We start from the raw sequence: 16,657 nt of genomic DNA on the forward strand, positions 1-16,657 counted from the left end.
TATATTTTAATATATGTATTTGCAAAACTTTTTGGAAAATACCTGGGTTAGAATGAACTGTCATTGGCTATTGGGCTTAATACAAAGGTAGAATTTATTACATGCCAAACTTTTAATATTAAACCTTATACTTAAATGAGTTAACCATTGGGTAATAGCCCAGTGGCCACCAGTCACCACTTTCCATGGGAACTTGGGTTCAAGTTTTGTCAAAGGCAAACTTGAAATAATCAGGGGATTATTAAGTGGTTGAAATTCACCTGGACACTACATTGGCTGGAGGATTAGTGGGTACCAAATGGTACATGGGATTAGAGGGTTCCCATCCAATTACTTCTTTTTTTTTTAAAACGAGTTTCTAATTTTACACATAAATAGGATGCTTTGTTCACTATTCAGGACCAGTGAAACAACCCATACTCCCTTAAGTTCATGTTCAAAGAATGTGGTTGAACATGATGATGTAACTGATGTTTATAAAATGAAAATCCTAAAGCTACACAATTTTTATGTAACTTTTCATAAACACAGCCTCTATGTTTCATGAGTAGTCAATTGAAGCTCCCATTTTAGGTTTCATGTTTTTTTTTAAGAATTTTTTTTTACTTTTACATTGTTTCGTACGTTATGTTGTTTGTCTACTATTTACTTTTTATTGTTTTCATGGATCTTAGTGTCACACACAAAACTATTTATTCGTCGTTATAGGTGATTTAAATAAATGTTGTGGTTGATTTACTAAACACACTTACAAGTATTTAAATATATAAAAAAATATATATATATATTTTGCTACTCATGTTCGAGTATCACCCGGTTTGATTAGATAGTTTCTATATATATTTCAAAGAGTCACTATTTCTTTTTTGGATTTTGAAAATATTCTTGATGTTTCATTTTAATTTAATGAGCCACAAGTCTTAGCCCGACAGTGATGGCCGGATTGATGTTAACCACATATGTGGCCAAATAACGATGTATATTGAATTTTTTGATTTATATCGAACTACCAACGAATATAGTTAATAAGAGTTAATAATGAATGGATATTAGCTTCTATTTTTATTTTTAACGGTGATTCACGGTCTTTTAATTTACTCCTATACTAACCCAAAACTTATTGAAAACACTGAATAGATTTTGTGAGGGCGAATGGCATTCGAGTTGGCATAATATGTGTGCTATGTTAGCTCCTGTGATTTACTGATTTTCACTAAAAGACACGATTCATATACGTGCTATTTAAATGGGGGTTGGATTTACCCTTTAGGCTATCTCCAATGGAGACGTTCTTAGGCGCCTTTAGGTACTCTTGGATATTCATTGTCGTTGAAGCTTGTCTAAAACTATGATGCTCGTATCTGTCCTTACCAAATATATTTTTGTTTTTAGTTGGAGGTAAAAGAATATGTTAGAACATGTAATGATGTTTGTATGGTTGGAGATAAAATTATAGAAATTGAAGGATTTATAATGATGTATAAGGATTTGTAAGGATATGATGTGGCAGCTCAAGGACGGCTAAGGGCGTCCTTAGCATTGGAGATAGCCTTGCACTGTCAAGAGTTTGCGCAAACAATCGGATCTTTCAAGTCACCCTGTTGATCGAAACAAAATGATTTTGACGACTTAATTTGATTCCAAAATAGTAAACGTTTTTAAATGGCATACACACTTCGAGATCGTCTGCCTACTCATTGTAGTTTAAACAAAAGGGGCGTAGATATCCGTATCCCTCCTATATTTTATTCAAGGGTGGAAAGGAGAAAAAATGAGAAGGGAAAATTAAAAACATGGCCGGTCTATAGGGTGGACAAAATGGGCAACAGGCCGAGACCTGTTTTTTTAGGGGGCCTGATTTTTTGTTTTTAAATGTTATATAAATATAAAATTAAAAGTTTTACTGTCTTATAAATGGGGAAAAAAAGTCTAAGCAGTCATAATAATCGAAATCAAGCAATGCTCTCATTCTGTCAAAGTGACCACAAATTGTCTTTGTCCCCACCTTTCTTTTAATTTGCAAGGTGATACTTTTTCTTTGTTTTTATTTTATGTAGATAACGATTAATTGCAAACTTTTATTTTATGACTTTGTTTTTTTGTTTTTTAGTTTTTGAAGAATAATTTTTGTTATGTTTATTGATACAACATTTATCATCGTTTTTAAAGATTAGCTTATAATATAAACTTGTTGTTAAAAATATATATACACATATAATTTGTTGCGCTGAGCCTATGGGCCCATTTTTGACGCTCGGCCAACACCTATAAATCTTCAGGGATGACCCTGATTATAAATTGCATTCTTAAGTTTTTTTTAGGTGTGGAAAGGGTAGGAATGGAAAGGATAAGAGGAAGAAGTGAAGTTGTTTTTTATTTCAAAAACTTTTCTTTCATTTTTAAAGTGATTAGGAAGGAAAACTTCTCTTCCCTCTCTTCTCCTTTCCTCCCTTAAATTAAACTAAACAATATATATGTGGCGGCCATTATGGCTTATATGTCCTAAATTATTTTATTACTCCCTCCGTCCCATTTTAATTGTCATGTTGACCAACTTTGACCGTAAATAACTTTGTTTGTGTTATGAAACACTTGGTATAAAATATATGAATGGATTGGGTTTTTAATGTATTTTTCGTCCATATAAGTTTTATCAACTAACATATAGTACAAACAAAGTTATTTACGGTTAAAGTTGGTCAACGTGACAATTAAAATGGGACGGAGGGAGTATTTTTTTATGTCCTTTTTGATTTTAGGTTCCTTGTCGAATGTCGTTTGAATGATAAAATGTATTATTCAAAAACAAAATTTAATGATAAGTTTTTTCTTTAAAAAACACTAGCACGTTACCCGCGCAATGCAGCGGTGGTCGTGACGGCGACGATGTAATTGTACAGGCGATTGTTGGTGGTAGATGAAGCGTGAATTGATGTAGATTATTGATGTAAATGGTTAATGAAGATATTTTCAAAGATAAAGAATTGATAGTGTAATTTAATCATTAATGTTAAGGGTTGTGTAAGTGAAAGTATTAAACATTTTTAGGATGGTAGATGAAAATATTTCATGGGGGGGCATTTTAGACATTTCTCCCCATGTAACTTTCAACATGAGGGGTATTTTCTTTAATTAGTAGTATAGATATACTAATATTTACATTTTTATCTAAATAACGAGGGTTTAAATACCCGTGCTACGCACGTCGAGTTTGAAATATATTGGTTGCATGTATAATGTTACCGGTTTTTTAAATCGTTAATGAAACTCAAAGGTTGAGACATTGATATAAGAGAATGTAACAAATAGTTAAGGGAATAATACACGTTATGTAATTCATGTTACAATGTCTACTTGGTTACATAGATACATACATACATATATAGATATTAAATTTGTACATGCTGCGATAATAACCATTAAAAATGCATAACTCATTTCTATTAAAGCCACTGAAATGTGCATATTAGTAATCACGTAAATATATAATTGAGTTATTCAAGTAATCACGACAATCGTCTCTCAAGCTTACACTTAGGCAGCACCTACCGCTTCAAACTGTATAGTCAGTACACATTCAGTATCTCATTCTGATAGAGAAAAACCGTCTACCTTTAACCCTTGGGTATGTTTTGATAGTCTATTGCTCACATGTTGTCTTAGGTGTTGTTACTATACCTGCACCATTTATTAATTTACAACCAAATCATCTCAAATATGACAATAATCCCACCCGGGAGTTTTTATCACTATACAAAAATACAAAAAGGATCAAGAATGATGGAAAGATCATAATAGGGGTAGTACTTGTTTAGGAAGTCTTTAAAAAGACACTTGTGATAAGATGATACAACTTTGATTAATAACAACATAAAGAATAATTTCAAAACAAAATTAAAAAGCATGATGAGAAATTGAGTTAGAACAACTAAGAAGCAATACAATAACGATGAGTAGATGAACAATTAAGCAAACTATAATGGTTCACATGGCAAGTTTTGACTATAGTACTGAGATGATTATAAAGACCAGGTATAAAGAAGAAAGCTGCATAGTTTCCATAAAGCAAACATGACATAACTAAAACATAAACTCAAAAATCATAAGTTTGTAATAAGTGAAATCTAACCATCATTTTCTGTGATACCTTCATATAAGTATATTGCAGCACCCTCATTATCATCACTATCATCAGATTCATCATCTTCGGAGCTTGAATCAATAACTATTGGATACTGACTCCGCAGATCATTCAGCCTATTCTTGAGTGCAGATTGGAACAATGTTAATTCAGTACATTGGGCCCAGGTTAGACGGAATCACAATTGTAAGTTGTTTCAAGGAAGATATGTACTTTAATTTCAACACTTAATCGATAGTGTAATAAGCAGAATACCCGTCACTCCAAAGTCGAAACCAAGGCTTCCTCGATCTCATCGTCCATTTCTTCAAACCTCATCCCCAATAAACGTTTTAGTCGATTAGATTGATAACAACAGTTTTGTATAGACACACGTCAACAATTCCTCATCTAAGTTCAAGACAACCTCATATCCTTTAACAACTCTGTGCCTGTTGTTTGTCTGTTACTTAAGCTAAGTTGTAGTTTAAACATTTGATTTAAGTTACAATAGAAGTTAAGTTGCAATAGTTTAAAACTAATAAGTCAGGCCATATGGATATTGTTACTGAAATAATACACCACCCATAATCATAAGCGACACATTTTAGAAGTTAGAAGAAAACCAAAAATATATGAATATTTATGGCTAAAAGTGGGTCGGCTCAACCATAACTTGGCCAGTTTCAGCACATACAAAAATCACAGGTTTAGACTCATGACCCAACCCACCCATTATGCAAACACAAACTGTCCCCATCTGTAATAGTAAGAAGCAATAAGCTATAATCACACCTCATGAAGTAGCCACGTTCGACTGAAATACCAAACATCCTGCAAGGAGCCCTGCTTAAGCTTTCTATGCTTCTTCCACTAACAATAAATACTTTATTGTTGTCATCTCCAGGATGCATGTTGAAGATTAAAATAACTTCTGTACTTGGTGTCTTGATTATTGGATTTTAAGGCACGCTGGCAGCATTGTTCAATCATAGTTCAACAATATTGCCCTATTTTTAGCCTTTATGTAATCCGAAACAATATCAACAACCGAAAGCTTCCTGAAGTTTGGATATAGAAAGACGACCCTAAACTCAAATCCCAAAACAATACCCCACAAAAGTAACAAAAAACCTTAACTCCATCAAGAATATCAATTCATGATATCGACTCTTGTAATCACCAAAACTAAGGGCCTTAAGTGCAATAGTCTTTAGGCAACCCATCTATAAAGGGAGTGCCCTATTTCATATATTAGTCAAATCACCTGACCAATCTATTTTTACAACCTGATGAACTAATATGGGATGCGATATACGTTGACTTATGCCTTAAAGGGAAACTGGCAACATATTTCGGACAACACCTAACCTTTCTCGTAGCAGCAATATATCCTAAGTTGTTCCCTGTTTTCTCATTTCCTGCATATCAAACATCACAACGCTCGTTGGATTTGGTTTTATGGATTACCGTACAGTATAATCATTAGCAAGTTACCTGAAGCATAATAACATAGTAGTTGACATTTCTTGCTAACTCAGCTATGTATTGAAGATTCCAGACTCGTGAATGTTGGCCGACTTGCCTGGATTGCATTTTTTTTAAAGTTTATAAAATTAATACGGAGTATTTAACTGCTAAGGCAGCCCAATTTGTATATCCCAAAATAATGAAGAGAATAAATACCAGACTTTTACTTTCTGAACTTCACTTGTTCTATTTGAAGTTTTTGCAACTCATCATGTAAATTTGGTTTTAGTGAATTTGGCAGGTGATTGGGTTGCTGGTTCATTAACTTCGTCTCAAATTATCTACAACAATATCACCTACATATTAATCCTAAAATCAACAAAAACATAGCACTGATGTTAAGTTATCGATTACTTCATTGATAATTATAAAGTAAAAGAGAAGGATGCACTAAAAAAAACAATATATCACATAAATAGTGTTGAAAGGAAATGCATATCACCTGCAAGTGATGCAGTAGAGATCCGCAAGTTGTTGTGCCAATGATATCCATCATCCAGTATATTAACCATCGGATGTACATCATGGATTCCAAAAGCAAAGCTGTATACATAATTTAAAGTCACTAAATAATAAATATTATCATTTTAGTGCAACTAATATTATGAACAGCAATAAAACTTCACATGAGGAAAATGTAATCTTTAATTACCTCAAATGATTTGCTAGATTGTTCGAAATCAAGCATGCTCATGGCAACTTCACAGATCTGTGAAACAATGGGCTCGAGAATTCCACTAGTAGAGAGATACATTGGTAATCCATGAACAATTTGTGAAGTCAGAATCTTGAAGCATTTCAGATATTATATGTCATTACTAATTTCTTAGAAATAATAAACCTAACCATGTGGTTCTATGCTTGAAACATTTGCGAGATTATCGATGTCCATCCTTGCATCATCTCCTCTCTGCATGTGAGCCTCTTGATATAAAAATTGTCTCTTTCTGGGTAAAACATAATGTTCAGCCTGAGGTGTTGCAATGTAAGCTTTCTTAGAATCTTCCAACAACTTTTAGGCCCCACCCGTGGCTGTAACTTTTGTGCAGCCACTTAGTTTGCTTCAATTGCTTCATTGCATCAGTGGCATGCTTAATGAAGGCTTGAGCATTTATTAAGAAGTCAAGATCGACAAAAAAAGCAAAAAGATTATTTGTATTGTTGGTTACTAACCACTTTCATGTTTTCCATGCTTACGGATCCATTTTTTGCCCGGTTATAACAAAAAAAAAACGGGTCCTTTAGACAAACTAATTCATCAGCAGTGAATGTCTTCAATAAAGCGTCCAAAATAGAATTGAAAAAAACCTGCAATTAAGTTAGATTGTTAAAAATACTTTAATATGAATATGACGCTCTTAGAAGTGTGCTAAATATCTTTTGCTCGAGTTAAAATAGCTAAATTCCCCATAAATGTACCCATTTAGTATACTTCATCAATAAAACTAATGTTAGCACTTATTTATGTCACAATATACCTCTATCATGTTTGAGATTCAACAATAACGCATACTAAAATCTGGTACATCTGTTTTGATCCGTTAGTCGTTATCCAATCTGCGCCTGACCTATATATCATGTCACCTCTAGCCATGTAAATTCATAATTTGAAACTAACATAAAAAAAAAAAAGAAACGGAATACAACAATATATAATTTTATACATAGAACTTACACAAAATCTCACAAACATATTCAATCAAATCAATAAACCACAAAATCTACACGAAACCTACAAAATCTGAACAAAACATAATAGATTAAACAAATCCATTATCCCCAAAATCTCAAATATAAGTATAATTAAAAAGCATACCAAGATGAAGGTACATACATTGGCATAAGATTTCAGTTGATAAGGGAAAAATCTCAATAGTAAATGACAATCTTTAAATGGTATGTTACCTGGTCAACTTCAAGATGAAGGTAGATATTGGCATGAAAGAAAGAGGTTGACCCGATATCATGAAGTGGAAGCCACTGACTTGATGCAATCTCAACATTTAGAATATTCTATAAGTTTACATCAATTAGATTACAGTAGTAACCCATGAATTCTCTAAAGATGGAGAAAATCAAAACATCAAAAATATCAGCCTATCAAGTAAAAACAAAATCCCGAAATCTTACACTAATTGCATCCTAAATGCTGGTTTGTTCAAGGAGGTCTCTAGAAATGAAGTATCGCCCTACCCACCTTTTTTTTTCACCTACCACAGTTTCTAAAACAGCTAGCTGGTGGTGCCGATTTGAGTGTAAATGTCTATACATAACAATAAATACCAATTAGTTACAACTCATGTCAAAGTCTGCAAACGCATGGAGTAGCATTTTCCAGTAGTGAGAATCATTATAAACATGCTCTTTGCAATACATGTATTCAAAGTATAGGATGTACAACTATACCAGACCATGGTTTTGAAAAACAAATGCACAGCTTGGAAGCTCACCAGCATAACTGTAAGATAGCCCATCGGGTAAAGTTACTCTAATCCATAACATTGTAATATTATACACAAACAAAAACATTGTAAAATCATTATAAAAAAATCACCTACATAAAAAAATTCAACCTTTCCGACTAACGAACATGCCTAAAAGAATTATATGACTTTGGAAAATTCACTAATAAACTACAATCACTTTTTGGTTTCATGTACATTGTAACAGCAGTTGGTAACCTATTTATAAGTCCACTTCATACTCTGTCGAAAACGTTGACATTCATCCTAACATAGTATAACTGGAAATCTCGGCAGCTCAAATTTTTAAATTAAGGTGATGCATTAATAAAAAAATAGGTGTGGAGGTGTGTATTTTCCTTTATAAAAAGGGAGCTTGAAACTCAGTGTCCTCCATGAACAGAATCTCTACAGGCAAAGAATTTGTCGCGTTTTAGTAAATATTACAACGAACATGTATAGTAAAAAAAAATAATTAACTACGTTGTACCATTCGTAAATTGGGATATTTGGTGCGCCATACGCACATGCACAAAAAAAAGGGAGGGTGTGGGGCTAAAAAGGAAGATTATCCAACATATGATCAAGAGAAGGAATTCCAGTATTGCTATCAAGAGATCCAACACCAACCAATTTTAACTCCGCAACCACATTCGCTTCGCTCATACCCTTTTGACCATCACAGTACAATACATAACTGGAAAAAATATATGAGTCACATAAATGATAAAAACCCATTTTCCTAAATAAACAATTATTTAATACACACAAAATGTTTATGAGCAACAAAATTGATTGGTTTCGGGTGTTGTTATCTAGAGGATGGTTAGTGGCTGTAAAGGAAGAGACTACTTTCAATACAATATCAAATTCAACATAAAAAAAATCCAAAACGAAAAAAAAGGAATTAAAAGAAAAAATTGGGTAGTTTAAAAAGACTGATTTAGAACTTACTTTCTGATGTGTTTTCTTAGGGTGGATATTCATGGACATTCAACATCAACTTCTTAAATTCACAAAGAAACATCAAACCCTTATTATTATAGTACATAAACTATATATAAGCATATGCGAAAGAGATGAAAAAGGGGGTTTAAATCACTAACCTCAGGAGCACCTTTCGATCACTGGAATTGTATAAACTTGTACAGAAAACACACTTGTAAATACTAATGGAAAACCCAACAGGTTCACCAAATATGTGATATTAGATGATAATATAATATAAAAAGAGAGAGAGTAAACACCTATTTTGGAATATGTAAAATCACAGTGAGACATTATCTATACGTGGATGGTGCAAGTAATGTTGAATTTTTTTGCATTAAAATGATGAAAACTGATCTAGATGGGTTTAGGAAGCCCAACAATTTCTTTACTATTCATTTTTGTTATTATTCAATATTAATGAGCAACGCAATCAACCCACATATTGAATTAATCCTCATTAAGACTTCTATATATTCATAGCCTAAGGAAAATTGAAAGATCAGTTCACAAGGATGGAACATTAACACATTATAGAACAATCTCTTTACATCTAATACATACATACATATACGTACATCTATACCATCAAACAACCGCATAATTCATAAAGCATTCATAATGAAGGAAGATTAACACATTAAATAACAATTCAAAATTTACTGCATCTTGTAAAGGAGATTAACTCATTAACTCAATCAAAATCATAAATTCAAAGTAAACTCATAAAAACCCTATTCAATTCTTAAGTCTTAGTTCATTCTTACAACTTTTATATATATATAAGATAGCGACAAATTATAAATTTTTATAAACATTATAGATATTTCAAACGCTGAGTCGCTAGCCATCAGAACGTGTTAACTGATTAAATAAGGTTGGGTCTGGATGTGTAGTGGTGTAGACAAGGTCCGATAATTAAATTTCACTGAAGATTGGGCCGGACAGCGTACATTTTTATAGGATATAAGAGAAAGCCCAATAATATAACAGTTTAGACTACTTTTATTTTTGTTCAATGGGTTGAAACTTGAAACTTGAAAATGTGGAAGAGCAAAAGATGTGGAAGAGCAAAAGATAGGTAAAAAAACAACTTAAACCCAAAAGACCGAAACTTGAATAATAAATTTGTTCAAGAAAAACTGATCAACACATACTTCTTAAACCCAGATAGTTTTTTTAACTTTTAGAAAGCGCCAAAGCACAATATTTACTCTCTCCATTCCAAATTTAATGTCCAACTTTTCATTTTGTTACAGCCTAAGATATTTTTCATTTATAAACTATAGCAATCAAAAATCATTAAAATTCACACATAATCTATTACACGATGTCTTCTTTTTTTTCATTAAGTACTGAAGTAGTATCGATGTCTTTCTCATAATCTATGGTCATGACCTCAAATTCTGTTAAAAATATTAGTTTTATATAGGATAATGATATATTCACATAACTCACTTTTTAAAAAGACCTCCTAACTACTACTAGCTATATTATTATGACATTTGACAAAATAAGATATGAGATTATGTTAGAAAGTTGATGCAATTCATGTCATGTTTTGATAGGTTTTTAAAAATATACTCACTTAGGAGGATTAATTTTATTCCTTCTGTAAATTGATAATTTGTTGGTATATACACTATATTGTCATTGGTAATTTTTTTTGTATGTGTGGGGCGTATTCCAAATCACTTATAACTCATCATACATGGGTGAATGACATTCAGAATACATCATGTACGTTGTCTTAACTGAGTTTACACTGTCACATAATAATTGTTTAAGGAAAACCTCACGAACATATTAATATCAAAATAAAGTAACGTTACTTTATAGCAAAAAATAAAATGTAGTAGAATAAAATTATTGCAAAACATCATTTCTTTACACACAGTTGTTACTTCAACATATTAACTACGTACTTGAATGTGAATAAGGTGTTAGTTAATTGAAAACAAAATAAATGGGTCTTTTCATGACCCGGATACCCAGAATCCAAACTACCCAAATAAACACATTTATTATAGATTCTTCAACTAGGCATACAGTATCAGATAGATGCAAATAGGCTGCCTTTTTGCAGACATTCTTTTATCTTTTCTACTTCTATAGAAACAAAATAGTATTTTGACATTTTCTTTCTAACCATAATTCATAATTCATACTAGTATAATTTATACAAACAAATCCCCTATTCATAAAATTTTGTGACACATCAAGATTTTGAAATACGGGTAGTAATTAATGGAAAGAACCACACACACACATATAATAAGAATTCTCATAATTAACCCTAAAACAATGCCCAAAAATCAGGTTTTAAGAGAACTTTTCTACCTTCTAGTTCATATTCTATAGCTAAAAATACTTAAACCTAAAACCGATTGACTGTTATGTAAAAATAAACACTTAAACCTAAACAACTATTTATAACAATATAAACCTTAATGATAACTCAAAAAAAAAAAAAGAAGATAAATCTGTTCAAATAGAATAGAATATCTTTGAATAAATAAAATAAGTAAAACAAATCCTATTTATAAAACATAAAACAAAAACTAGAAATAAAGGATTAGCAAACGACAACGAAAGCTTTTAGTTTTTGACTCTTTAACCTCCTCGAATAATCATCAGCTAAGCTAGAGAAGATGAAGGTCTAAATTAAGGCATACCCGCATCACATAGCAAAATCAAAGGACGAGGGAAATGAAAATGGACATATGTCATGAAATGTATATGTAACAAAAGATGATGAAGGCGACATAAAATATTAGAGACTGTAACTTTACTTCTTTACTTTAATTGTTTATTAATTATTACGTACAAAATTATAAGGTTCCTTTAAGGAATATAGGCAATCCATGTGACATGTCATATGGATGAAAATAGTATACCAAAACATGGTAAAAATTCTACGCACTGGTTAGTGGTTAAAATTGTTAAGTTTGTCAAAATATTGCACGCACCTAGCAGTTTTACTAGTATGATGTGAATAGATTAGTTACTATCGATGTAGTTATTTAAAAATTTTGTGTTATTTCAAGTATGCATATTTACTATTATTAATTAAAACAGAAAAAGGAAATACTTGATGATGATGATGAGTTGATGATGATGATCGATGATAATGAAACAATAATATGGACGTATCATTTTCATAACACTTTGCTCCAAAGACCTCTTTTTATGTGCAAAACTAATCTTATGACATATCACTTTCACTACCATTCTATTATCGGAAATTACTTCTTAACCCTATCTATCTATATCAAATCAATCCCAAAATCATGTCTTTTTCATTTGATAAAAAGCTCTTAAAAATAAAAAATTACTTACATTTTTATCTTTTACAAACTACTATTGTTTAGCTAACAACACTTGTTTAATAATTGCTTCTGAAGCATATTAGCTCATAGCCTCATATTCTACCAAAATGTTGAGTCTTTTTACTAAATCGTACGTCTCATCAAACCTACATTTTTATTTTTATTTTTACCTCTGTATCATCTGTACGTATTCTCCTAGCTAGTTATAAATATTTTTCATCTATCCCATGTGAAAATTTTCTCTCTCATTTCTCTTTTGGCAATTTTAGGATATTAATTGCAATTCTAGATGTAGCTACCCATCCTATAAAAAACAACTATATTTAGCAAAATGAATTGACATAATAATATATATTTATCTATTTGGACCTAGCTAGCTTGTTTCCTTTCATTGTACGAGATAATTAATAATTTCAAGACGTAATGTGACTGCAGGGTCGTGTGTGTTCATTTTCAGTTGAGGCATATGCCTGCCTGTGCATGAATTTAGGACCCCCACCCCCAGCATACACACAATAGATACATACTCCGTACTTGTAGGCTATATGTATAAATTATATATACACATTAATTACACATAAACATGATGGAAAGTGATATTCGTATCATTTATTTTAATGGATATATGTATCATAACTGTGCATTACTGGCTTGTACAGTCAACTATATAATTTGTACATTGTGGTACATTCATCAAAAATGATGGTACGAATATCATTTCCCAAACATGTTACACTATACATACACTGTATTCTCGAGTTTTTATTAAAAGAAAAGAAAGGAGAAGATTGGATAGGGGAAGAAAGGATAGATAATTACATAAAGAAAGAGGCATTCTCGAGTTGAAAGAAAAGAAAAGAAAGTTGATAGTTAAATGTATTCTTGAGTTAGAAGGGAAGGAAAAGAAAGGATAAAAAGATACAATTTTACATTTATAGCCTTGTAGTAATTAAAACCTTTATATAAGTTTGAGGGTTATAATAATAATTTCACCACTTTTTCTTCCAAAACTTGCCAAAAGTGGCAAGAAAGTTTTGGGATCAAAACATCCTATTTTTTCCTTTCTTTCCCTTCCCTTTCTTTTAAAACAAAAACTCAAGAATACAAAAATTAAAAATTTCTTACCCTTTCTTTTCTTATCTCTCCAAAATAAAACTCAAGAATGCACTCATACAGTAGTAGTGCACCCCTCGTGTCATTTTAATTTATATATATATGTTTCTTACTAAATAAATACTCCGTATGGCTTTTGCTAAACGCATACAACTGTTATACATGACACTTGATAATTTAATTCAGAAAATGGTTAAAATAGTTTTAATGTATAAAGCTAGGTTTATATATCCATCAAGTTTAACAACTTTTTTTTATCCGAATAGATATATTTTTTTTAAGTTCCTAGTTAGCAGTTGGTATTCGAGACAACACTATGACATCCAATTGGGCAATATGTGATGTTTGAACCACGTATGTCTGGGATGAAAACCCAAGACTCTCGAAAACCCTCCCTAATAATCCATTTCTACAAATGTAAAAGATGAGATTCGATCCCTTGTGGGTCTAACACCTTACCAATGAACCACTAACTCATTAGGAAATTATTCATCAAAAAGAGTATATGTATTGTCATCTTGTGTTAAATTTCAAAGTTTCAGGTACAAAAAGGTCTCTGCTCGATGTCGGGGTGCATGCACTGATATGCGCTTCTCTATTCATTATTTGTCATGTATATAATGCAAACAAATCAAGTAGATTTAATATATAAGTAAATACATCAACTGGAATCGGTTCTTTACCTAATACATGTGGTTTTATATTGATTTTAAATTATATCTATGTTTTCTATAAATTAACATAACGTGGTTAATTTTGTCTATAAGGTTAGTGACAATAATTACTGAGTTGGATTATGTTCAATTCATGCCAATGTTTTTTGTTTTCTTACCAAAATTCAACTTAATTAAAAAATCATTGTTTTAATATAAAAATGTATACATTAGAGATACAAATATATTCAAATTTACATAAACATATACGGAGTATATATTTTTAAAAACTAATATACATATGCATGTGTTTGTGTGGCGTGGGAACTAGAATGGAAAGTACATTTTTTGCCTAACAAATTGTCAACCATCTTTTGAAGAAAATTAAATAAAAGGTTACTTTTTGCATCTTCGAAAAAGTACTTTTTATTTTCCTTTTGCTATTCTTTTGCACATAGTAATTCCCAAAGTCTTTTTTCACGGAAACCTTGTAAATATCATTAAATTGTGGAGAAAAGTGATGTTTTTTTTCCAAAACCTACTTTTGATTTCATAGTACAGTAATAAACCTTTGCTAAGACATTTCTTTGCTTAACCCTGGGATTACGTATGTGTTATTAATTGCTTGGTTTTTAATTCCTGATTTATGGTTTGCATGGTTCGATTTTTAACTTGGTTGTGGTTCATTATTCGTGACTCAAGTGATTTATGGTTATGGCTTCCTGGTTCAAGTTTATAGTTAATCTATTAGTCAGTTTGATTTTAGCATATCAATATCAAGTGCATCATATATAAAAGATTTACAAATGATATATGTTTTATTTTAATGTAAAGAAGATTTGAAGGTACATAATAAGATTTGAAAGTACAACATACGAATTTTAATGATTAAATGATTTGACTATTTCATGGAGTACAGTCTAATTAACTTTATTATATCCAATAAAACTATTAATCATTTGTGAAGTAAGATATGGTTTTCGAATTTAAACTAGTATACATAAGTCAATGTGACTCTTTTTTTGAATTTGAACTCGAACTCTAATTAAACAAATACGTCAAGATCAAACAACTTCTGCTTTATTACTATAAAAGACCATTTCAGAAAAGATAAGCAATACTATAAACACAACACTACAATGCAAAACACAACTTTTTATGTACATACATATATTTATGATACGTCAATTTACATGCATCAAGGTTAGTAATACTCACAAGCTAGATTCCAAAAACAAATCAAACAAGGTTAAAATCCAACATAACAATAGTACTCGTACTAAACAAGAGTTATAGTTAATAATAACTAAATGTAAACTAATTAATTTTTCTTTAATTATAGGATAACAATAATTAGCCAAAACTAAATAAAAATAAAAAGCTTCTGCTTAGCATATCTCCGTGGTTATATGTAACTTAAGCAGACACGTATAAAGTTATTGTACATTAAGTTAAATTAAAAATGTAAAATATTTTTATACGTGTCATGACAAAGTTAATAATAGCCGATAGAGTTATGTTTAGCAAAAGTTAGAAAAAAAAATTAAGAGATAAAAAACATAAACTGAAGGAAGAATAAAAAACAGAGTCAGAAAAACAGAGTGTCCCAAATCTCAGTAAAAACCTCATAGATTACACCATGATGGTCTTCAGAATTTAGTGACAGAAAACACTGCAAAAGATTCTCAAGATCTTGTGATCCAAAGATTTGTCTTTCAACAATCATCTCCAACATTGAAACCCTAAAATCTTCATGTGGGTCACTTGATTTTTTCACAATTGCAATACTATCTTTAACCAATTTGCATTTCCCTTTGATTGGTATCACATCAGTAGCTTTTTTATCTTTACATCCACTTGAAACACTTCTTTTCTTCTTTCTTGGCGCTCTTTTTTGGTAAAAAGAAGCAGAAGAATCCGACGAAAAGGACCGAGATGAAAACAGAGTGGTTTCGTCGTCCATTTCGTAATCTTCATCACTGCTACAGCAATCATAGTAGTAATTATCTGTTATTGATGTGAAATCATGGTTTTTGAGTGTTTTTCTGTAATGGGGTTTCTTTTTCTTGGATTGTTTTGGTTTTTTTTGGTAAAACAGAGGTGGGTCAAAAACAGGGGAAACAGAGTGTGGTTTCCCGGTGACTGGAAAATGGGCTTTTTCGTTAGATTTTTTTGTCTTGGGCAAATGGGGTTTTGGTTTAGATAATGAATGTGCAATGGGCTGTGGTTTTGGTGAAAAAAGGTCGATTAATTGACGATGATGGCGGTTTTCCGGGAAGAAAAAGGGTTGATCGGAAGAAGCAACGTCGGAGATGTTTTTTTCCGTCCGGCAAGAGTTGAAAGATGATTGAAATAGTTTAGAAATTCGAAGTTTGAAGTTGTTTTCCATGTTTTTTAGAGAGAGTTTTTTGAAGATGAAAAGAGACTTGTGTTTATGTACTTTGTAATTGAAAAGTTTAAATA

General features: G+C 31.3%; 1 protein-coding gene and 1 long non-coding RNA gene across 11 annotated transcripts; both read right to left on the reverse strand.

Annotated features, from left to right (window-relative positions):
* Positions 1–3,413: 3,413 nt before the first annotated feature.
* Positions 3,414–9,408, reverse strand: LOC122595516. 10 transcript variants are annotated; one of them, XR_006323233.1, is made up of 18 exons: positions 9,067–9,408; positions 8,603–8,809; positions 8,057–8,520; positions 7,781–7,913; positions 7,556–7,663; positions 7,326–7,391; positions 7,129–7,218; positions 6,824–6,958; positions 6,497–6,620; positions 6,303–6,387; positions 6,093–6,193; positions 5,807–5,931; positions 5,618–5,705; positions 5,492–5,541; positions 4,916–5,181; positions 4,355–4,454; positions 4,148–4,257; positions 3,414–3,678 (listed from the first exon to the last, which is right to left on the reverse strand). It is a non-coding gene; the product is annotated as an uncharacterized LOC122595516 (long non-coding RNA). The 10 variants fall into 10 exon arrangements; XR_006323226.1 differs by having other exon boundaries at positions 4,148–4,454; positions 9,067–9,118; positions 9,219–9,405; XR_006323231.1 differs by having other exon boundaries at positions 4,148–4,454; positions 5,807–5,959; positions 9,067–9,407.
* A 6,260-nt stretch (positions 9,409–15,668) lies between these two features.
* LOC122598521 (transcription repressor OFP8-like) lies at positions 15,669–16,606 on the reverse strand. Its single transcript, XM_043771115.1, has one exon. It carries the CDS (start codon positions 16,581–16,583, stop codon positions 15,783–15,785), a length of 801 nt encoding a protein of 266 aa, XP_043627050.1. The 5' UTR covers positions 16,584–16,606; the 3' UTR covers positions 15,669–15,782.
* Positions 16,607–16,657: the final 51 nt, after the last annotated feature.

Source organism: Erigeron canadensis, chromosome 4 (genome assembly GCF_010389155.1).
Source record: "Erigeron canadensis isolate Cc75 chromosome 4, C_canadensis_v1, whole genome shotgun sequence".
Lineage (NCBI taxonomy): Eukaryota > Viridiplantae > Streptophyta > Magnoliopsida > Asterales > Asteraceae > Erigeron > Erigeron canadensis.